We start from the raw sequence: 24,596 nt of genomic DNA, 5'->3' as shown, positions 1-24,596 counted from the left end.
CAGACTTCATTTTCCTGAAGGCAAGATTTATGTTTTTATAGGATGCCATGAGGTCTGGTAGAGGCTGAGTTCTATGAGTTGGCTTTTATGCAACTCATTTTTGTGCTTTTAATTTAGTCTAATCATGAGTCTATGTGAAAAACAGATGAGAGTGAACATGAGTCATCCCCAAGCTATCAGAGTATGTAGAGGGTGGTAAGGAATGAAGACAGGAGATATACTTAATTCTCAATTTAACTCCATTTTTGTGTCACAGAAATATTGAAATATATCAGAATATGCTCTGAAATACCACCTTATCAGTGGATCTGAATATCAACACCCCTCATATTCTATTACTCTGATATTGGATTTAGTCATTATAATTACCCTAAAGGACTTTTGTAATTTAATCTTCACCAAGAATCCTATCCCCTATCCCAGAAGGGCATTCAAAGTCAAGAACCTCAAGGCACCTTATGAGCCACAAGAATGATATCACCACCACCAAGACCATCATCAAAGAACATTTACTGTATTCATCCTTTCATTACACTGCTATTTTAATGGCTGTGCAATGCATTTGTCACCAGCAAAGTGAGTGCTCAGTCCCATGCCTGGAACAAAATGATGCTATGGAAGAAGTCAGTAGGAAGTAGAAGGAATCAATTTATTTCTGCCTCTTTCCTTATTGTTATTTAATGGACAGTGGTATCCTAGTCTGAATCTCCTTGAGGTCAGTAAAAGAAAAGAAAAAAGAAAAGAAATAGATAAAAGGTAGGCAGATGGGTGCCTGAAAGAGGCCATTCACACCCCGATTCTCTAAATTCCTGAGTTATTTAGCTAAGGATAGAGAAGCCCAGGAGAGAGGTGACCACACAATGCAGGTGTAGCTTCCCACAGTACAGAGAGAATGCAAAGTCGGTACTCAGAGGTCCCTAAGTGGTGTCAGTCTTTAGTTTTCTGGTGCGCTGTAAAAGTGCTGCAGAAAAAATACTGAGTCTTTTCATTTTCATTCTATAAAAACCATTTATATGAAAAAGATGGGCTAAAATCTGAGTGAAAATGTATGTTCTCTTACTCATTTCACTAATATTTATTGAGTACCTATTAGATGCCAGACACTTTTCTGGGCATTAGATATAAAGCAAGTTACAAAATAATGGAATCTGTTCTCATGAAATTTACATGACAGAAAGTGGAAATCCCTCTAGTCTTTTTAGATTTATTCATTCAATAAATATTTATTGAACTAGGCATTGGATGCACTTTGTTCTCATCAGTGAACAAAACAGATGGCCCTCTGCCCTCATGAAACTTCCAATTTAGTACAAATACGTAGACAGTAAACACAATAAATGTGTGAATTAGATGGTATATTTAAAGGAGATAAATGGCATGGGTAAAAAAACAAAAGGATAAGGGGGGGGTCAGGAGGGCAATGGAGAGAGAGGTGTGCTGGGTCAGTATTCAATTTTAAGTAGGATTATCAGATCATTGAGAAAATATTTGAGCAAAGATTTGAAAGAATGAGGGAGACAACCGCTCAAATATCTGGAGGAAGGGCATTTCAGGCAGAAAGATGAGCCATTCCTAAACATTAGAATGGAACAATGCTGGATATGTTGGGGGAAGGAAAGGAGAGAGTAATAGGAAATGAGACCAGAGAAGAAATGGGGCAAGTCATGAAGACCTTGTGGACCACTGAAGGACTTGGGCTTTTACTGTGAGAAACAGGGAGCCATAGACGGGCTTTGGGCAGAGGAATGACACCACTCACCTGACTTACTTTTAGTATGAGCACTCCGCCATTTTGTCAGATATTGAAGGGAGCAAGTGGAAATCAAGGACGCCTGCTGGGAAGCTGCTAGAATAAGCTGGGAGAGTGATGATAGTGGCTCTGGGGAGGTGGGAAGGAAGGAGACAAGGATGTGAGAAGAGAATGAAATAACAGATTCTGAGTATATTTGGACAGTGGAGAATTTGTGGATGGATTTGTGGAAGACTGGACAGCGGTACGAAAGAAAAAGACGAGATGAAAGTGACACCTAGGTTTTTTATCTTTTGGAAGGAAGGAATTTTCATCAACGGAGATGAAAGGTTGCAGGGGGAGCATGTTTTGGGGAAAAGATCAGGGGCCCAGTTTGAGGCCTTTAGGGTTTGGGATATTGTTGAGAATATTAAGGATATTCTGGAGTTGGGTGTAAGATCTGGGCTGGAGGAATAAATTTAAGATAAGATTTTTTATTGCATATGATTAAATATGAAAATATGGATGGTATTTTAAAAATACAAAATTATATGGAGCACAAACTGAAGTTCCTTCTTCATTCTCTTACTCCAAACCCACTACTCTCCCCACGGTAGCCATTAAGGAGCAATCCACCTTATGGGAGAAGCAGAACCAACAACTGGTTTTCATATGCACACGCATTTTACCGCAGATAAAAGGGTGTCTTAGACGTATCCAGATATTTATGCATAGAATTTTTCTACTTACCTGTATCTTCCCTTTACCCGCGTGATTTACCACATGATTTCCAGATGGCCATTGCAGTGGTGAAGTAACAATTTCTCAGCAGTTTGGAACAAACAACATACTCGGATTTGCGTGTTTTTTCATGTAAAACGAAACTGTTTTTGAATTGGTTCTATGTTGCAGGGGTTTTTTTCTTCAGCAATCAGGAATGTACCTGAGCTAAGCGGTACCATCCATTTAAGAAATATCATTGATTAGAAAGCACAGGATACACATTAAGTACCATAGCAAGAATTCTCTAGACTCTGAGCTTTCATCCCTAAAATAGAACAAAGTATCTGTACCGCCCATTAGAAAAAGGTAACCTTCAGAATTTGAACTAATGCATTTCTGTTTTGCTGAGTTGGCAATTACTCTGTGTAAGGAAAGTAATGATGACTCCTCAAATATCCAGTCACTTATGAGCTTAGAGCTTCATCTGTAATAAAATTCAATAGTCTTTCTCATCCTAGAAGTTCTCTATTTGTCCCCTGAACTCAAAAAGAAAATAATTAATTAATCCCACTTGGATTTGATTTTTTCGGCAGAGTTCTATCACCAACAACATATATCAGAAATCTCCATTCATCTGGACAGACACAAGACTTGTCCCACTCAGCTGCTCGTTTCGCAGCTATGGCATCAATCGTGGCAGCCAGTACATAGGGGAAAAATAAGAAAGAGTAAGGCAGGTGTTCCCAAGAGGCTTACAGTACCACTGAGCCAATAAAAAATTGTCTGTAGGGAAAAATATCACCGTGAGTGGTTCTCAAACCAACTGAACCAAGGTATTCTGATGTGGGGGAAAAAATGAATGAATGAATATTCTCAACTGGAAGTTTACTGTATGAATTTTTCTTGGGCCTTGGCACTGACTACCATCTTTTTTCTAGAGAGATCCAACATATAGCAAAATGAGTAAATGCCAGAAGAATCATTATTAACAGAATTATTAACAGAAAAACTGAAGATTAGCTAATCAAACATAATTCAACAACTTGACTGTTGATGCACACATGAGCTCCTCTTTGTGATTTTACTTTGCATCCATTTTTTTCTAATCAGAAGTTTTTATTTGCAGGATAAACATCTTAAAGTTACATGGTGCCCTACAAAGAACTGTGTCATTTGAACAAATCCGAAATATTATGTAGTTCTCATTCTTCATGAGCAAGCGGGCTCAATGAACAAAGCAAGCGTCCTATCAGACTTCTCTTTCCTCCTTTGGCTCCCCCTTCAGTCCGCCCTCCTTTTTCTCCCCCCAGTGGTAGTTTTCCTCTGGACTTTATCTCACCATCCTTCTGCATTGCACTCACCCACCACCCCACTACCAACAGCCACAATAACTCCAAACTGGTTCCCTCTCTATAGTCCCTGCCCACTCAAATACATCACACACTCTTCTCACAGACTCCCCTTTCTACAACACAGATTTTTTTCAAGCCCTTTTCCTGTGCAAAAACATTTATGATTCATTGTTCTCCATTTAGTAATGTCCAAAAATCTGAGAGTCGGAATAAAATTCTCCAAAATACAACAATTTCTGGTCTTGGAATATTTATTTGGAAGTATTCTCTGCACCCAACGTGGGGCTCAAAATCACAACCCCAAGATCAAGAGTCGCATGCTCTTCCAACTGAGCAAAACTTGGAACTTATTTGAATGCAAAGTTTTGTGTGCACATGACCATGTTCAACCAAGCACTCAAAAGAAATTTAGCAAAGATTCCTCACATCAATGATACAAGTAAAAGAGTTTAAAATGAATGTGGGGCTTTTTCATTTTTTTTTAACGTTTTATTATTTATTTTTGAGAGAGAGAGTGAGAATGGGGAAGGGCAAAGAGAGAGGGAGACATAGAATCTGAATCAGGCTCCAGGCTCTGAGCTGTCAGCGCAGAGACTGACACACGGCTCAGACCCACGAACCGTGAGATCATGACCTCAGCCAAAGTTGGCCGCTTAACCAACTGAGCCACCTAGGTGCCCCTATATGTTGTTTTAATTATTAATAAGCATATGTTACTTTCAGAATCTGGAATATGTCTATTTTAAACAAGAGACTTTAAAGTTTTCTTCAAAAAATCATATAAACAGTTAACTTTGCAATTTGTTTGGATATTTTGAAATAAGCTATAGTGGCTTGTCCCCTCTAATGAGTTCATTTCTGAATGGCATCTTTTGGTATGTGTTAGAAATAGCCGCCAGACTCAGAGCCCAATAATGAGAGTTTGTTCATTTAGTCTAGTCATTATTGACTAACTTGCGTTTAGAATGCGTTCTCAACCATTAATTAGTCATTCCTTAAAAGAGCCTGATGGGAAATATGAACATCATTAACCTTGTTTAAAAGTGAGACCGGCCAACAGTGCCCCAAAGATGAGGCAGACTCCCCAGTTATGCAGTCGTGATCGCTGGGAATCATGCCACGTTTCAGGGCCAACCACACATCCAACAGGAGACACAAACGCGAGAGGTTTTTTTTTTTAATGTTTATTTATTTTGAGAGGCGGGGAGGGGCAGAGAGAAAGGGAGAGAGAGAATCCCAAGGAGGCTCTGCACTGTCAGCACTGAGCCCGACTCAGGGCTCTCATGAACCGTGAAATCATGGCCTGAACCTAAATCAGGAGTTGGTTGCTTAACTGACTGAGCCACCCAGGAGCCCCCAAAAGTGAGAATTTTTAAAACTACCTCCCACGTTTCTATTTCATAAGCACTTGGGTTTAGATTTGCTCAAACTCTATAACGTTGATTAGTCTTGCAAACCTTTATAAATGCAATGTCAGGTCTATCCAGCCACTTTTCATGGCAACCAAATAGAAAATAAGTGCTTTCAAAATGTTCACAAATTTAAATAAATAAATAAATAAATAAATAAATAAATAAATAAAATGTTCATAAATTCCCCCAAATGTACTGACAGAAGTATCATAGTGACAAGGTGATAATCAAACGACAGATGCATATTGAATATCCATTATACACAGGGCTTCATGCTGGAACTATGAACAGGGATGGGGACAAGAAATCAGACACTATAACTCTTTGCTCTAAGGTGCTTATAGTTTGATAAAGAAACCAGGCAAATGCATATAAAACTTAAGACTGCTGTAAAAAAAAAAAAAACACCTTTTAAATGTATATATTCTCAATTTTAGAATGAGTGTCTTTTTACTCTTCTTTTCTCACAAAAATACATGGGTTTTTTTGGTAGTCATTTTAGTTAAGCTTAAGTTGCAATGCTGGATGCACACATTACTTTAGAAGATTGCAAAGTCCCCAGGAATTGACCCTGAAATTATTTATTTCATTATCTAAAGAATACCAATGAACTCTCTCTTTCAAGAAGGAAACTATGGAAGTCATTTTGAATAATTTACAATTTTTCCTAGCTGACATGGAAGGATAACAAACATAATGAATGAATCAGGGTGTTATTTTCCACTACACTAAGCCATCACACATAATAATTTTCTATGCTCTGCTAAAATGCGTGCACACACGTGCGCCCACACGCACACTGAAACACGTATGCTTGTTGCTTTTAATGGGAGAGCATTCTCAATACCTCTCAAATGAAAGAAAATTCTTATCTGCCCCGGTTTATGGCTTCACAACATCTCCTTCTTCATTTTAAGCACACACAGACTGTCCTAATTCCCTTTTTTGACCAGTGGAGCCTCTTCAGAACCTTGTAGGGGAAAATGGATCTCTCTTCCTTGATCCCAGGGTAGAATCAAAATGAAAATAACGCACTTCAATGGCCCAATCTCCTTCACGTCACCTCCGACTTCTCATTCAAAGGGGTACTTTGGGTGGCAGGTGGAGTTATAATTATAGATGAGGAAAAAGCTACATCAGCAGCTGTTGCTTCTGTTTGTTCCCGGCTATAACTGTCATCAGTGGGCAAATTGGCATAAACAGGCCTCCACAAGTGGAAAAACATTTAACTCCTGTACTTGTCACCCTCTGGGTCTTCTCGGTGGCCGAGGAAGGAAAGAAAATCTGACTGTGCGTGAGTGAAGAGCGGAGCCGAACGCAACACCGACCTGAAGGCACCTCTTCAGGGGGAGCCTGAAATTGGAAGATTTTCTTTCCCGTCGGAGACTTGAAACCAAAGAAATAGGTTAGTGCACAGAGAGTATATCTATGCATTTTAATTCTGATCTCTACTCTGATCTTAATTTTTCTGATAGCTGAAATAGAAGGGTGGATGGTTAAACGAAAAAAAAGTTGAGGACTGTTATTTACAATGATGCTGCCCACGAGAACAAATTATAAAATGTGCTTAACTTATTAGGCTCCTCTCTCCCAGTTTTGACTGTACTCACATTACACAGATAGACAAGGTAAAATGGAAAAACGAAACTGGCTGTGGCATGATTCCCGTCCTCTCGTAATGCCACTTACTTATGCCAAAAGTCCTGGTTTCTTTACTAAAATCAGTGATGCTGAAGGCTTAAGTTTGTGAATATAGTGCCAGAGTTTTATTTCTTTAGGGAAACTAGGCAAATTAGAATTGGATTGTTTTCCCACCTCTGAAGAAAGACAGAACATCTTCCCATTTAGATAAAATGTGGGTTGCAGGCTACTTTATATGAGAAATCTGCCCACTTCCACCTCAGACCTCCATAATTTCCATCTAAGTAGCTCTGGAAGACACCCCTCAGAGATTCTTTTGAAACAAGAAAGATTTCCGAGAAATTTCATTTTCTCTGTATATGCTCCATGTTAGAAAGTGGTGGTGCAGGATTTTCAAACAAAGATTAGTTCGGGGCCGTCTCAGAACCTGAATGTTTGATGTCTTGTTGAAAAGCAATGAATGCCAGAGAACTCACTGAAACGAGGCATAGGGGTCCAATTCTCATTCTACCCGTATCTGTGGAACAGATCCACGTGGAGAGAGCCCTAAATAATGGCCTTATTTTGGTCGGCTCCAAACAGAAAGTGAACCTCCCTAAGCCTTTTACGCATGACTTCCAAAGGGAAGTGCACCTTCTGTATACTATCCCTGTGGCCCTGCCTTTTGAAACGTACAGAGAGTCAACCGTGCACTTGCAGCTCCGCTAGAGAGATACCCACATCCAACTAAAACCACCAAAAGTGACCCATCAATTAAATTCTCTTACGAGTCTTGCTTCTTTTCAACAATATCTCCTGAGTTCTCAGAAGAGAGCCATTAAGTTCCCCTTACGAAATTTAAGAGTGAAATAAACACTTCTTTACATACTGTAGCAAATAAAGACCCAAACAGTAAGTATGGCCAGTGCCTTTGAAAATGTCAATTAATATAGCGTATCAGTACCCTGAATCTTCCCGTGGGTTAGGAAAATAACATGACAGGTGATTCTACAACATATTTCATATATCATATTCATTCGTTCGTTCAAATATTACTAAGTCATGACTATAAAACCTGAAAATAATATTTATAAAATAAAGCCGGGTTCTAATAATACTCTTTCCAGAGACTACTCTCCTCCCCTTTTCTACTAAAAGATTTAACATGGAGATGTTGGTTATCTCCAAATTCCAAATGGTTTAAACAGAGAAAGGCAAAATGGGGAGATGGTTGACTGGTGACCGGCTTGGGTTTCTTTGAGACACAGATTTATGTTCCATCTTAAGCACTGCTTTTTACTTGTGTTTTGTCTTCTTGCTCTTCTAGAAAAAAATAGAAAAGCTATCCGAGATGACTGTCACGTACTCCAGTAAAGTAGCAAATGCGACTTTTTTTGGATTTCATAGGTTACTCCTCAAGTGGAGAGGCAGCATCTACAAACTACTGTACAGGGAATTTATTGTCTTTGCTGTTTTTTACACGGCAATAAGTTTGGTGTACAGGTACCTTCCTTTGCATGTCTCCTTAAACGGCCATCAAATATCATGTAAGAATACAGTCTCAAAAATCTGAGCCTTGGGTTGCCGCTGACTTTTGCCTTATGTAATCTCCTCTTTTGCATGATCCTCTCTTGCATTCTTCATCTCAGGGTATTTTAATCCACACTTAACCCATGCTTAGGGATCTCAAGTAGACTCTATCATGTCCAGGTGGCCCTCATGCCAGCCCCATGTGAATTGATCACAATGTGATACCAGGCACCCTGCCAGGATTTTGCCGGAGGCATAAAATGGCAGATTTATTACTTAACTCCTCACTCAGTGGTGATTTTGAGTGGCAAAGGCCACGAACAAATAATCATCGGTGCCTCTCTCAGCTATGTCATTGATAGTTTGAATTTGTGACTTGGCAGCTTATAGCCACTACCTACATAATTGACATGTCCGTGAAGGGTGTCTATCAGGTGACTTTCCTTTCTTTTGCCTGGAATGACGAGATCTCATCCAGGGTGATGCCGAGGCCTGAAAACGAATTTATTTTATTTTTACCCTCTGAGTGCGGGGTACATTATGTTCACAACAGAAGATGTTTATTCTTTATACCATCACAACCTAAGCCCGTCAGACCGACAGAAAATTTGAGCAAAATCATATTGAGGAAATACTTCTGTGATTAAAATTATAGTCTAAATAAAATGTTACCAGTAGTGCAAATGGGAAGCTTTATGAGGTTTTTTTTTTTAACTAATTTTATTTTCTTTTATTTTTATTTATTTATTTTTAAATACTTTATTGCCAAGTTAGCTAACATACAGCGTGTACAGTGTAGTCCTGGCTTTGGGAGTAGATTTCCTGTGGTTCATCGCTTACATACAACATCCAGTGTTCGTCCCAACAAGTGCCCTCCGCAATGCCCGTCTCCCATTTTCCCCTCCTTCACAACCATCACCCGCATCAACCCTCAGTTTGTTCTCTGTACTTAAGAGTCTCTTACGGTTTGCCTCCCCCTCTGTTTGTAACTTATTTTTCCTTCCCTTTCCCTGCGGTCCTCTGTTAAGTTTCTCAAATTCCACGTAGGAGTGAAAACATGTGATATCTGTGTTTAGGTTTTTTTTAATTAAAACTTATTGCATACATTTCTACTCTGGGGGAATTTAAAACTTAAAATAGAAAAGCTAAAGGTTTTTGAGGCTGTATTTCCACCTTTTCTATGTACTTCAGTTTGTTCTTTCTCTCCCACATACTGATGAACAACTTCGTATTATCATTGCTCTTACCGACCTTCTTCTTTGCAGCCACAGGACTCCCTTTGACCAAGAGAGATAGCAATTTGGCCAGCTGATAATTGTCAAAAATAGAATAGGAAGGGCTATTTTGCTGCATATCAAAATATCTGTAAAGGGACATCAGGGGTTTTATTTAAAAACCTCTAATAATTTTTCAGATGTGTCTTATAAGTACAACGTTATTTTGACAATGTATTTTTGTATCACCTAATGCTTCAGAATATGAAATAGTGGAAGACACATGACGTTTCAGAAGAATTGTCTCATTAGTTTATTTTTACTAATGTGAGTTTATTGCTGCTACTGCTGCAATAGCACTCTGAATAGCACTCAGAGCAGCTGCGTCGTGGCCAGAAATCCTCCATGGGGCCTCCACTCTTGCTTCAATATCTTGCTTATACCCCACAAAATTGTATGCACGTATTTTTGCTAAAGACCAAAGAGTGCTTACATTTATAACAATGATCAATCGTGCAAGTCATTCTTCATTTTTGTAAAGTTCAGCTATAAAATCTCGTCGAAATATATTCTTAATCTTGATTGAAGGTATACCAACCACTATAGGTTGAATTTATCAAGAAAGTCAAACATACCTGTAGAAAATTATAGCATCATTCTCATGTCTACTAATCATGCTAAGTTTTAAAATTCTATTCTAAGCAAATAATGATACTTAGCAAAAATCATGAGACAAAACCAGACTTCATTACTTTTGAGTATACCTCTTTTTATTTTGGGGCGAATTCGACAAAAATCACCATTTTAGTACTTTTTAGCTAGTAAACTTTCTACGGAGCTATTAGCTAAATATTTTTTCCTTTGGCCAGTTGTTAATAATAACCACCACTTTATTATCGAAAAAGTATGACACTGTATGTTCAGTGGTTTTATATATGATATATTCTTTAATCCTCATAACATTCCTAACACATAGGCTTTATTGTCCCCATTTACAAGTGAGAAAACTGAGGCTCAGAGAGATTTAAAAATATGTTCCAAGTCCAAATTTGTAAGTGGCAGATCTGGGATTCAAACCTGGCTTTGTCTGACCTTAAGGTCTGTGCTTTCTGCCTTTAAATCCTCTTGGACCATTTCTATTTGAGTGTCGGAAACTGTTATGGCTGTGACTTGTCATTGGCATGACCTTGACAGGCCTGTGCAGCTGAATAAGAATAAGCTGAATAAGAATTTCTGAAACCTCCTCAAAGCTGAGGCAGGAACTCCAAGCCCATCCTGCACCCCAAACTCCTTTGTCACTACCAGCTCTTCATGCGCAATCTGATTGGTGGCTCGCTGTTACCCCATCATCCCTCTGCTTCCTCTATCAAAATTCTACTGACTCAAACAGGGCTTTTGACATATGTTGTAATGGATCTTTCCCAGGGATTTCTTCCTCCCTTGGAACAGCTGTACCATTCATTTACGCAAATTTCTTTGCATTGCTTCTCCTTGTAGATCTCGACCATTACGATTACCCTGCCTTGGGACGTCTCTCCTGACTGCAAATCCCCTCCCTGTAACATAAATATCAATAATAGCTCCATTAAATGAACTTAGGTTTAGCCTAAGTTCATACCAGAAAATGGGTTTTGGTGAGATGCATAACATAAATTTTGATATTTGTATTATGCAAACACAAACCCACCAAATGCAGGAATAAAAATTTTTACTCCTTGTTGTTATGTGTTATTTTATATTTTAAATAATTGCGGGTTTTAAAATAAATGGTTATAATAGCCTTTGAAGTACAACACATATAATCAAGAATGTGCTAAGTAGCATACTCGTAAGATCAAGATGTCAAGGTTAGGGTTATAATTTAATCCTCATAATTACTTAACAACTGTAGTTCACTTAATCAAGACACCCTTTTTTTAAGTATACCTGATGAATAATGGAAAATTGGACTCTTTAATGAGTTATTTTGCTCTAAATCCAATGTATTCATCATATAAAAGTTTAAAATATAAAGTATTTAAAAATAAAAGTTAAAAAACATATAAGTAAATGGAAGTTAATAAATCCCACTGTCTAATGGCCAATAACATTTATGTACTGAAAACATTGGTACTTGAAACATTCAGCAATTAAAAAGCTTTTGAGATCTATCAGCTTAGGTAGAAAAAAGCATTATCGCTTCTTAAAAAAAATTACAATTATTTGTGCTTAATTGTTTGCACTGAATATCACTTGCAAAGCAGGTGCAGAAGTATAATATCATAAAGGGCTGTGCATTTTATTTTTGCTCCAGATTGTTACTTACAGGAGCCCAAAAACGTTACTTTGAAAAATTATCAATTTACTGTGACAGATATGCTGAACAAATTCCAGTAACCTTTGTGCTTGGTAAGTATAGGTCACACGCAGAACGCAGCCACACTGTCTCTGTTCGGATGACATCAATGACTCTGCATGGGAGTGTTTCCAAGCTGAGAGGCATGCCTGAAAAGCCGCTGCTTGCAATAGAACCAGAATCATCCATAAAGTTTGCCCTCAGGGCTGCTTTCGCTAAATTAACACCAAACAAGTTTGAGGTAATAATTTGCTATCAGACAATCAAGCTTTCTCTTCACTAACTGCCCATTTTTGCCATCAATATTTGAATTCTAACACCCACTTACTGGGTGCTGTGACATTGCCAGGCACAAATTACATTTTTATTTTTTTTTGGAGGGCAAAGTCATAAGTATGGATAACAACATATTTTTACACCCCGATCCCTAAAGAGGCTGAAATTCTGCTAAAAGCATCAGTGTCAACAACATATCTGCTATAAGAAATTGCTTTATAGCTTCCTGTTATTTTACAGGGTTTTATGTTACTCTGGTAGTGAACCGATGGTGGAACCAGTTTGTGAACCTGCCCTGGCCAGACAGGCTGATGTTCCTCATCTCCAGCAGTGTTCACGGAAGCGATGAACACGGGCGCCTGCTCAGAAGGACCCTGATGCGCTATGTGAATCTCACGTCCCTGCTCATCTTCCGCTCGGTGAGCACGGCTGTGTACAAAAGGTTCCCTACGATGGACCATGTGGTTGAAGCAGGTATTGTGAATGACTCTTCCCTCCACGGACTCCTCTCATCCTAGATGGGAACCTTCAAAATTCCTTTGAAAATGTCTTTTATTTATTCATTCACTCAAGGAACATTTATTGATTACCTACTATGTGCCAGACAGTCTTAAGAGGCAACGATGAATAAGACATAGTTACTGCTCTGGAGAAGTTTGCCAGGGCGGCGAAGGAGGGGAAGCAGCAGTCAACCTTAAATTAAGTGGCAGAGAGTCACTGGCCTTTACATAAATATGCCAGAGTAAAAAGTATCATATTTATTAAAATCGTCTTTAATATTGTATGATCTTTTCTTTTTTTTAACATTTACTTATTTTTGAGAGACAGAGACAGAGCATGAGTGGGGGAGGGGCAGAAAGAGAGGGAGACACAGATCCCAAGCAGGCTCCAGACTCTGAGCTGTCAGCACAAAGCCCGACTCGGGACTCGAACCCACAAACTGTGAGATCGTGATCTGAGGCAAAATAGGAGGCTTACCGGATTGAGCCACCCAGGCGCCCCTATTACCTGATCTTTTCTAGCACTTTATGGTTTATCCATTTTCATAAATATTATTTCATTTGGATCCAAAAAAAAAAAACCCCAAAAACAAGACACGAGAAAGGTAGGAAACAGATTCAGAGGGGTTATAACTGGAGCACCTGGGTGGCTCAGTCAGTTAAGCCTCGCACTTAGGCTCCGGCCATGATCTCGTAATTTGTGAGTTCAAGCCCCATGTTGGGCTCTGTGCTGACAGCTCAGAGCCTGGAGCCTGCTTCGGATTCTGTGTCTCCCTCTCTCTCTGCTCCCCCACCTCCTAGCTCATGCTCTGTCTCTCAAAAATAAATAAACACTAAAAAAATTTCTTTAAAAAAGAGAGAAAAAAGAGAGGTTGTTACCGGCCCTGAACCATTAGTAGAGGAGCCAGCATTATGATGCAGGCTCAAAACTCCTAAGGTGAATGCTTTTCTCCAAACAGAAGTAGATTCTAGCGGGAACCAGGAAGGTGAGTTGTCATCCAGGCCGTGCGGGTATGTCGTCTCTCTCATGCCTCAGAGTAGATGCAGGTGTTCTCCCTGGTCCTCCGGGACACAGTGTGCTGAGAACAAGTCATGGTGGAAGGATGGTTCTCTTCGGTGTGTTAATATTTAGGAGAGAAGCGGTTAAAGCGGCCTTCGATGTGAAGCGCATTAAATGAGATCATTGCTGGCACACACTGAATAAAAATTGGTGGTTGTGCTGGGCCATTGTTAGCAATCTGCCAGTTTGTTGGACTATAGTAGTGAATACGTAGACCATATAAAAACCGTGAGACGACTCTGCCTTTATACTGAGGACAGTCTCAAATTAGGTTGCCGTATCCCGTCTCCTTTTCTGAAATGTCCTTGAAAACGGATTTTTAAAAAAGAATGGTATTTGGGATTTTTTTTTTTTTTGAGGCCTTTTTGGCCTGGATTTGGTTTTGCCTCCTTAGATAAACAATATAGGTAGTGACTCAGAACAAAGAAGGAGTTCAAATCCTTACTCCACCACTTACTAACTGCATGGCCTGCGTGATTTACTTAACGTTTTATGTTCAGTTTCCTCATCCATAAAACGCGCTGATGAGAACTTACAATACCACCCCACTCATATACCTCACAGGCTTCTGTGAGGATTAAATAAATTAATATTTGCACAGCGTTCCGAACGGTACCTGGCACGTGGTAAGGACGCTCTTGCTATCAAGAATGAAATCACCTAGCACAATGGCATAACGTCACCCTTCGCTCATTTTTGAAGACTCACTTGATGTGACATCCCGGGTCTTCCAGATCTGCTATGACCAGGTGGTCATGGAGGAGAGTAGAGGACGGTGTTGCGGTACAGGGTAAGACGTGAGAAAATAGTGCGGTCTGGGGTGTAGGCTAAGGATTCAGATGAAGGATACAAATGGCCTGGCATACACACAGGTCTGTGATGATATAAAGCCAGGAGGGACTTTTAAAGAATTACCTGTCACCCCTCCTCCGAATTTAAAAGCTGAATACTGTTTCAGAATGACCTAGTTGAAAATGCCACGTGATGAGTTAATTTTCTTACCCTGATGTCCTGAGGATCAAAAGCAGTAAGAGTTTCCACCTCTGAAGAAAGTCCTAAAAATGAGCAAGAAGGGTTTGACCTGTTCCAAATTGACGAGTGACAGCTGAAGTTTACTTCAATGCATAAAGATGGTGTGTCGCTGGTCCCGACGCCTCCTTGGGGGAGAAGACAGTGTGTTCAGACAGGAATCAGGCCGCCAGGCCCAACTCTCAAAGCAAATCCCTTCCAGCGTCACCTTCATATTCAAAGCACAGCAGGAGGAAGCCAGGATGGCTGGCGATGAAGAGGCCTCTGGGGCCTCTGGTCACAGCTGAGCTCAAAGAAGGCCGAGTCGTGCACGGTTCTGAGGGGCGAGTTGATATGGAGGACGAATAGAATGATGTGATTTCATTTCCTGTACGTGTATCTTTCATAATGCCAAGGCTTACCCCTTGTCAAACTTGTGCAAATGCCTGTTTTGCACCTGTGTTTCCCCTCTGCCCCTTTCCAAGGCGTTTGGAATATTGGACTCCTCTCTCCCCACCACCCACATCCGCGACCATTCTAAGCGAATCTGGAAGTATTCACTCCTTGATGTGCATTTAGACAAGTGTGTCCCAACGTGTAGTCTGCAGACCCACAGGCACTTTACATCTTGAATTCCTTGAGTTGTTTATTTAAAATGCATATTTCTGGGCCCTACCTCAGACCTGCTGGATCAGAACCATTGGCTGTAAAGCTCAGCAAACCTGCACTTAACCAGGCTCCTAACGCTGCTGTGTTAAACGCTGAAGTTTGAAAAGAGTGGAGTCTTTTCTGGGATGCTTATTTTTTTTAACCCCTTTTTCTCACCCCTGGGGTAAAAGGCTTTGGCATCCACTGAGTAATTCATTACTAATAGCAAAGTAGCAACAACTAAGAGAAGGGGGGAATTTGTGGTTTTGACCACACGAGAGGCTCCAGAATTGGAGAGGGGCATCGCCACCAGTCTGTTCGGAGGCTGCCATCCAGGGCGCTTGAATCAGACCTGCATGGCCATAGTGGGCATCATTCTGACTTCAATCTCTCGCTCGGTTTATGTGGAGCCTCTGAAGGAGGAGAGAACCAATGGAGCCAGGAGGGGGCTAAAGCCTTTGCAGGTGCCTCTGGGGTCCTGGACCTCACAGTGGACACGTCCCCACTGTTCTCATAAGTAGTTTTTTTCTCAAAAAGCAGAAAAGGCAGCTTGGGCCCCGAGGAACATAAAGTCTGTGCATCAGGCAGCGAGGCAGAGGGTCCAAGCCACTGCCCTCGAAGCTGGGGGACACGCCCCAGAGGCGGGGTCCTTCCTGACCGCCCCGTGGCCCACCCCACGACTGGGCGCCCTCTCTGCCGACTGGCAGCACTGACTCACCAGACTTCTTGCTCCTTTCCCCAGCAGAGAGGGCTGACTCAGTCTGCACATGGGGCTAGTGTCCAAGCTCCGACAACTGGACACACGCCTCCGCCACTGTCTGACTGTCCTTGGCCTGTGCCAACGTTTCTGGGAAGAACAGGAAGTTCAGGGATGGCGGAAAATGTCTGGCAGATGTCCTGAGCCACAGCCAGGACACCTGCTCCGCCTAAGGGCAGACGGGGCTGGTGAGTGGAGCACAGGGGCCCCCCGAGGAGTGGGGGCAAAGGCTGGAGGCACTGTGGAGGACACAAAATACCTACTTCTTGCCAGGTGACTTTCCTACATAGAATCACCCGTGAGAAAAAAGTACATGTTCTCAAACCTCAGTGCACATTAGATACTGTTCAAAATCAATATTGCCAAAAATGCAGATCCCAAGACACCACCCCCAGAGATTTTGACTCAGTAGACCTGGGGTGGTGTCCAGGACTAAATGTATTTAACCTGCTCCTAGAGACTTTGAGGCAAGGGGTCCCCAGATCACATTCTGAGCAAAACAGGCTTTAAGGCCATCAGAGTTTCCTTCTAACCTTTTCTTTGCCTTGCTTCAGGAAGGGTCCCTGCCACAAAGATTCAGGGCTGGCCAGGAGGAACTGAGTGAGAGGGCAGAGAGAAGGAAGATCAGCATGTCCTTCTGAAGCACCTGGCAACCCCTAGACCAGAGCTGGATGGGCTGGGGCTCTCACCTGCTAGTCCCTAAACTTTCCTTGCTTTGAAGTTGGACAGTCAAGTTACATTAGCCTGGAAAATCAGGACCAAATGCATGCTACCGGGGTAATGCATATGCTCTGATGCTACAGGTTAAATTTGTCAAATTAAAAATAAAATAGTTTTATTTCTGCTCACATGAAAATAGAAATAACAATTGAGTGCAAAATAGTATCAGTTACGCTAAAAATTCCCTGAACTGGCCTGTCATCAGTTATTTACCAGAGGAGCTGTGACAGAAGAGTCTCTCTTATTTTGTCTATTGGCAACAAACCTGTCCTGGAAAATTCCAGTCATTCCAATCACCAACCCTGGAAGATGTCACTCATTCTAAGTCAAGTCAGGTGCACAATTCCAGACCTTCACCGAGTCAAGTGATGGCCTTAATTGGGTGTTTATGTTATGGCTTGAGACTGAACTGAAACATTTTATCTGGCGTTTCATGGTGACCAGGAAAAAAAAAATATTTCCCTTCAAAATTACTCACCAGAAGCACAAAAATAGGTAATGGGAAATTATATGCATTCCTCTAAAAGAAATGTTACTAAAGCTGTTGTTACATCTGTCTTGCATTTGCTTATTTAAAAAAGATCTATTGAGTGTATATTATATGCCAGGCGCTGTGCTGAGCACGGGAACACAGCGAGAAGCAAGAATAGGTATGGTCCCTGTCCTCAAGAATCCGTAAAAATTACTATAAATCTTTTCTCACACAAATCGTTTTCAGAGACAAGCACAAATATATTTACGGCTAAACTTTATATCTCTGCATTGTATCTCTATTTCTCTAAAATAGTTTCCTTCTGTGTTTGGTGGCCAGTAAAAGTGGTCAGAAAAGAGTAAAATTTGAGGAAAGGGCACTCTTCAGTTTTCTTAAAGCCCTGGAATCTTAACATGATATTCCTCAAGCTTCTTCTACAATGAGGAGACCCCACCAGCAATTTTAGCAACACTTACAGTTAACAGACATTAATACAACTAACCAAGCTCTCAATTGTCAAGTGGCTGTTAAGATACAAGTTCTGCCTTTAGATGCACTGATTGGAAGGCTAGCCCCATACTTAGCTCACGTAAGCTGTGATCTTCTCTCACTAAGTAAAATCAAATAGATGTTGTATAATATTGACTTTCTGCCCTGTGGTCTGCTGTTCAATTCTTCCAGAGGCATTCCCTGGCACTGGGGCTCCTTGGTTTCTGTAAAATCTCCAGCTGCTCCGTGCGACACAGAGATGATCAAGGAGACGGTGGTATTCACGGGTTGTGCCAGTTTTCACTCTCTTGGCTGAACTTTTACAGGCTGAGTCAGTTACCCCTGTAGTCTCACATGATGTGCCCAGAACAGACAGAATGTCATCCTGTGAGTGAAACTTGGCTCACCTATGCACACTTGCTGTATATAGGAGAGAGAGTGCATGGTAGAACTAGCCCTACTTGAGTTAACGCCACGATGGGTAGTCTCAGCTGGTCAGTGTTTGAAGGTTACACACAGTTCTAAGAATTGAATCAAAGCAGCCACTCAATGTTACTCAAACTTTCACTGAATTATCAAAAGTACTTAATTTTTTTTAGATGTTTTTAGTGTTTATTTATTTTTTGACAGAGAGAGAGACAGAGTGCAAGTGAGGGAGAGGCAAGAGAGAGGGAGACACAGAATCCAAAGCAGGCTCCAGGCCCTGAGCTGTCAGCTCAGAGCCCGACATGGGGCTCGAACCCACAAATCGCGAGAACATGACCTGAACCACAGTCGGACGCTTAACCGACTGAGCCACCCAGGCGCCCTCAAAGGTACTTTAAATTTAAATTACAGGTTCCCAGACAGCTGACGGAATCAGAATATCTGGGGCTTACGACCTAGGAGTCTCCATTTTGAACAAGCTCCCGGAAGCACTGCAGGATGTTTGACTCGGGCCAAGAATGCTAAAACGGCCAGCTTGCTGTGTATTCTGTGCACAAGGGTGAATGATCCTAAATTTTGTCAGAAGCCGAAATCACTAGGGTTTTTTAAAAAATACTGATGCCTGGCTCCCAACCCCAGACATTAGGATTCAATAGATGTCTGATGAAACCTGGGCATCAGGAGTTTTTAAAGCTCTCCAGACCGTTCTAATATGCAGCAAAGTTTAGGAACCACTGCGCTAGCACATATCTATTAACTCCTCCAGCCTCACCTGCAGACCGCATCGAATCTATTCGTTCAGGGCAAATGTAATTCTGGGCCACCTAGATGGGTAAGCAGTTAAAAGCACTGATTTGGGCTATGTTATTTCCTGTGTGTCATGTGTAGAAGGCAGTGAACTACCAAATGGGATACTAATGTGGGGCCAGGGATATGGCTGAGTAGAGATGTTTTTCCCACATCAGAAAAAGAGAGGAGGTTCTATCTCTCTGTTCAGTATTACTCCCCCAGAAACTGATTTTACTCAACCAAATCCTATTTCAAGCTTTTCAAACTCTGGGCTGTAACTCATTATTGGGTTCTTAAATCATTTCAGTGGCTTGCTAGCAGCATTTTTAATGGAATGGAATAGAATAGAACAGAGACGAACACTAAATATTAAAGAGCACATTATGTGAAAGAACCAATAATTGTTTGGGGGAACCATACATATCTTACCGTGGTTCATGGTAAAAAAAAAATAAAAACAAAAATAAAAAAATTCTGACATTCTGCCCAGGACAGTGGTTTCACAATGTGATTCCATCTCTCTCCCTCAATCTCATTTTACCTCCCTTTGATTTTCCCAGTTGACAAGGATTTCTAAACCCCTACCATTGAGTTTAAAGGAGAGCTATAGTTGAATCCGATGGCTTCATGCCATTCATTTAGAAAGTACAGTACAGAGATGAAAATGAGCCAGGCACGTTGCAATCTTCCTGAAAAAGCCATCTCTCTGGGAAGGGCTCAGATGCTGAACGCACAACTTTCTCTTACAGAAAGAACTGGCAACAAACCCATTCTGCCTCCAAGTTTTGAGATGCAGTGCTTTTAGCTCTTCCGCTAATAGAGGCTCATTTGCACACTCTGCTTTAACAGCTAAAGACACCTGCCTTGGCTTCAGCTGAGGCAAAATAGACCAACCATACAGCAGGCAAAATCCGTAAAGACTGGCATATTATCAGTGGACACAATTAGGCCTTTGGCTTGAGGGCTGTAACATTTTGCCTTAAAGTAGCAGGTCTCACTTACTCCATCAAACCACAATTCAAGTCGCAAGTAAACACTGTGTGCGTGTGTGTGTGTGTGTGTGTGTGTGTGTGTGTGTGTGTGTTACCCTGGTTTGAAATATTAAGGAGGTTTCCTGGGATAAGCAGTATGGCAATTGCCGAACAGAGCTGAACTGGCCAGAAAGCCAGAAGGAAAAGAGAGCAAGGAAGTTCTGGGCAGATACAACAGCAAGATGAAATAGTAACGCCAGGGGTGTGGACAGGGCCCGAGGGAGCATGGCATGAAGACTGACATATCAAGGTCATGGGGTTGTGTGAGGACCAGCCAGTTAACAGTGCTACCAAACTGTGGCGAATCAGTACCTGTGTTTCACATAGTCCTAGAGATGAGGATTATGACCACATTCTGAAAAAGATCACTGGCCTGTGGTGATAATGACCTGACGTGATGAGGATAACCTTGCATTTCATAATAAATGTTCTTTCAATTGATTTAACCAACAGTCTATAGATTTCCTTTTAATTGCCCGATACCTTGATTTTCAAAGAGAGGGTTTACTTTAGATGAGATGTGTGACCCTGCAGGGAATAACAAAAATCACCCTGCCTGTGCGCTTTGCAGGACGCGTCAGTGTCTCGTCATTCATCTTTGGTATTCTTCATCGTCATTAGTGTCTTGTCATTCATCTTTCACGGAGCCTAGCAAAGCACTCAGTATGTTTGGGCTAAAAATTAAAAACCACCAGCTTTCCTTGCTCTACATGTCCCCTCCCAATTGGTGGATGTGCTGTATGGGGGAGGACCTAACTCTAGCTTTAGTGCACGTGCTGAATAAACCCTCACTCGGCATACTGCATTCTGCTAAGCCAAAAAAAGAACTCACCAGCACAATTTGATCCATACTCCTGAATAAAAAATAGCCAGAGGTAAAGTTATTCTTGGGTCAAATGACAGCGATTGCAACCAAGATATAAATGGGGTAATTTTTGAAAATTGCAGTAGAAATCCCAAGAATAAAACTGCTAGACAATTGACATGAAATCTCCAAGAACAGGATTCTAGGTAAAGGGTGACCCGTTGCCTCAAATCTTTAAGCACAGAGCCAGGACAGGTCAAGTTTATTAACTTCTCATAATAAGGTTTACTCATGCTCTGCAAGTCTTTAAAAAGAAAAAAAAAAAGCAGATTATCTGGATCATGCAAAAACTTGAAACGCACTGAGAAATGAGAAGAGAATGATCAGGCTCATTGTTATTTTTGACATCCGGAGAAAGTCCAATTCCTCAGGGATGGGCAGAACCACCACCCCCCCTTCTAAGCTAACATAAATAACCTGAGTATTATCTAAAATGAGTCTCGTGTTGGTAAATATTGGCTTTGTAGTTGATACTCTGTTTACTTCAAATACTGAACAAATAGGATCTTCATTCGGTGGGGCAGTGATTTTCAAATATTGCTGTGTGCTAGAATTTCCGGCGGAGCTTGGTACATGTGTGACTGCCTGCATCTAATTCCATTAAGTCAATCAGGAAGATTTTACATGGATGCTGATGCCCGGATTCACTGTAGACCAAGAGAATCAGAATCTCCAGGGATAAGGCCAAGACATTGGTATTTGCTAAAAGTACCCACATGAGACTCTAGGGTGAAGACCTGGGTTGAGAACTTCAGCACTACTGAGTCCGATTTAGTAGGAAAGGGTGGAGCCTCACCCTTTCCATGTGTAATAGATGTCACAAGTGACTCAGGTACCCATGATCTGTGGGCCTTATTCTCAAAAACACTGACCTAGACCTAAGTATTTCCAAAGCTCCATGAACCAGAGCACATCTCACTTCTCCTTTGACTTCTTTTCTGTTATAGTAACACCTCTGAAATAAAACTACATGGTAAAGAGGGCGGATTAGTTGAAGCGGGATAATCAGATTCATAGATTGATTACAGATCATTAAAGATATTAACTGTGTTACACTGGGGCAAAAGTGATTTTCATCTGAATGTGTTAGAATTTCATAAGCAAATGATTACATTCCTCCTGAGACAAAAGTAACTCAAAATCAATATCTAGCAAAACTCAGTTTTTGAAAAAAGCATTAGTTCAGAAAACATTATTTGTACTAAATCATAATTAACATTGAAAAGTCCACTTAAAAAGTCAAAGGAGTAAGTACAAGGATAGTCATGGCATCATTGTTTTTGATAACAAAAAAATTTAAACAATGTAAAGGTCTACTCAAAAGAGGACTAGTTAAAATATCGTATAGAATTAACTAGAATGCAGCCATCAAAAACAATGATGCCACTCTCGATACGTTAACAAAAAAAAGATCTCCAAGATATAAACAAAAAATAGAAGCAAAGGGCAGATATGCATGTAGTAGAAAGCCATTCGCGTTCTTAAAATTTAAGCCTGTATAACTGGAAAGATACACAATAAATTCATTGTAGTGATTCCTTCAGAGAGGGAAACTGTGTGGCTGGGAAAATGAGACTTACTTTTCCTATTAATATTCTTTTGGCCCTTTTGGATTTCTGTACCATTTGAGTGATTCAATCAAATTTTTAAAAAAAATAAAAAGTCAAGTGCAAACTGTAAGCTTTTAAAGTATATATTTGTATGAATGAACCCTGGTACATAGTAGATATTCAGTAAATGTCTATTTCTTAAATAAACCTACTTAATTTCTCCTCTCAACTTTTTCAAATCTCTTCTTTCCTCGGTGTGCAGGTTGAAGGTGGGGTGGATAGCTAAAATTTCATAATATATTATGCCTTTGCACTTATGGAGTGTTAAGTATGTGCTAAGCATTATGCTAAGCTCTCGACATGTTTCCATCAACTCAGGTAATTCTACAACATCCCTGGGAAGTAGATATTATCATCTTCCTTTGGCACTTGGGAAAACTGAGGCTCAGAAAGGTCGCTGGGAGCTCAGGCAAACTGTGTTATACACACACATAAATAAAGATTATAAAAATTATACTTTTAAGGTATATGCAAACCGTTGTGGGGACTATGAAGACAGTATGCTCTTGGCCCTTCCAATGGGTCTTGGCAGGCAAAACCTTTATGTATGGCATTACTACAATATAAGGCAACAGAAAGCACAGTGTGGGGAGCTTTGAAGGGGAGAAATTCCCGGGGAAGTAGAAGAAAGAAATCAAGGAAGGCTTCACAGAAGGGGTCCTGGTTGATCAGGACTGTGCAAGGAGTGAGCAGTCAGGAGGAAAAGTATGTGATTCACGGGTTCCATGCTATACTAAGTGCGTTGTATGTGGTAACACCTTTTACTTTTTTAATCCTAACATTTCTAAGTATCCTTGTTCCCAATTTTAGATGAATAAACCAAAACCTAGAGAAGAAACTTTCCCCAGATGTTCTAGTCCACATTTAATGTCACCTTACTTTCTACTGGCCATCTCTATGAGGGATTACCAACATGTCTGGCCTTATGTATTACTGATATAAAACTTGTGCGTGTGCACTCGCACAAACGCATTCCTTATCTCTAATACAAGCATAAACTACTTGAGGCAAGAACCATCATTTTATATATTTTTAATATTCCCCTCATTGTATGCTCACATACTAAGCATGAAAGTATTTATGGTAATGTATTAGTACTAAGCTAATTCTGTAAAATTGAGCTATCTTTATTTTGTGCTAAAGGTTTTATGACGGCAGATGAAAGAAAATTATTTGACCACCTCAAATCTCCTCATCTGAAATATTGGGTTCCATTCATCTGGTTTGGAAATCTTGCAGCTAAAGCCCGGAAGGAAGGGAGAATCAGAGACAGTGTTGATCTGCAATCACTGATGACTGTAAGTGCGTCACAAACCACCCATAAGAGATGCTAATCAGAAACCAACAGGGACCTGGATGTAGCAGGCCAGACCAGGATGTGTCTGCTTTGTTCATGCCTGGTTCCAAAGGAACCAGAAAGACTGGGCTAGTATTAGAACCCTTAACATGCAGGACAGGGGTAGTATACAGGTTTTGACTCAGGTTGATTGGGAGTGGTTTCTTAGAAATTCTGTCTAAACAGAATTTGCCTTTGTCATGGGCTCTGTAAGAAAGTGTCCCTTAATTGATTAGCAACATCTGTCAAGGGCTCTGAATGACCTGGTGTCCACATGGCATATTTATCACCCCCCAGGATCCTAGAGTAAAATCTGGAGTAGAAATAAACCTGCCCAATCAGTTCCCCCAAACTAGAAGTTCCTGAGGTTAAGCCAACTTGTCAGATGCTCCAGGAAACAAAATTATGTTTTCATTAAACGAAATAACCATGAATTCATCTGAGAAACAGATTTACGGAAGGGCTAGATAGATATGCCCTATGACAGTCTCCTGCCTGGATTAGACCAAAAGGAGTGAATGATATAAAAATAGCTCCCAAATTAACATAACTCTTTTTCCCAGGCTTATATAGTAATTTATGTGTGATAAAGGAGAAATCAGTAGATTCAAGTCCTTTCCATTCCAGACAGATATTTTCTGCCAATATAAGTGTGCTAAAGTCCTCATTTGTGGGGGAGAAAGGTTTAGGAAGT

At 40.7% G+C, this 24,596-nt stretch overlaps 1 protein-coding gene across 2 annotated transcripts in view; it reads left to right on the top strand.

Annotated features, from left to right (window-relative positions):
- Window positions 1-8,187: 8,187 nt before the first annotated feature.
- Window positions 8,188-24,596, top strand: part of BEST3 (bestrophin 3) — a 37,680-nt gene continuing 21,271 nt past the window's right edge. Inside the window, exons 1-4 of one of the 2 annotated variants that reach the window (XM_047067127.1) lie at window positions 8,188-8,339; window positions 11,874-11,968; window positions 12,432-12,665; window positions 23,710-23,864. In XM_047067127.1, the coding sequence (XP_046923083.1) occupies window positions 8,188-8,339; window positions 11,874-11,968; window positions 12,432-12,665; window positions 23,710-23,864 (636 nt within the window). Of the gene's footprint in view, window positions 8,340-11,873; window positions 11,969-12,431; window positions 12,666-19,809; window positions 19,866-23,709; window positions 23,865-24,596 lie in introns of those variants that run through there. The other variant, XM_047067128.1, reaches the window with a different exon arrangement.

This window comes from Lynx rufus, unplaced genomic scaffold, assembly GCF_022079265.1.
Source record: "Lynx rufus isolate CCGP_SWC_20201006 ecotype Redwood Valley unplaced genomic scaffold, mLynRuf1.p SCAF_7, whole genome shotgun sequence".
NCBI classification, from domain to species: Eukaryota; Metazoa; Chordata; class Mammalia; order Carnivora; family Felidae; genus Lynx; species Lynx rufus.
Note: the sequence above shows the minus strand (reverse complement) of the source record. Positions and strands in the feature narration are given on the sequence as shown.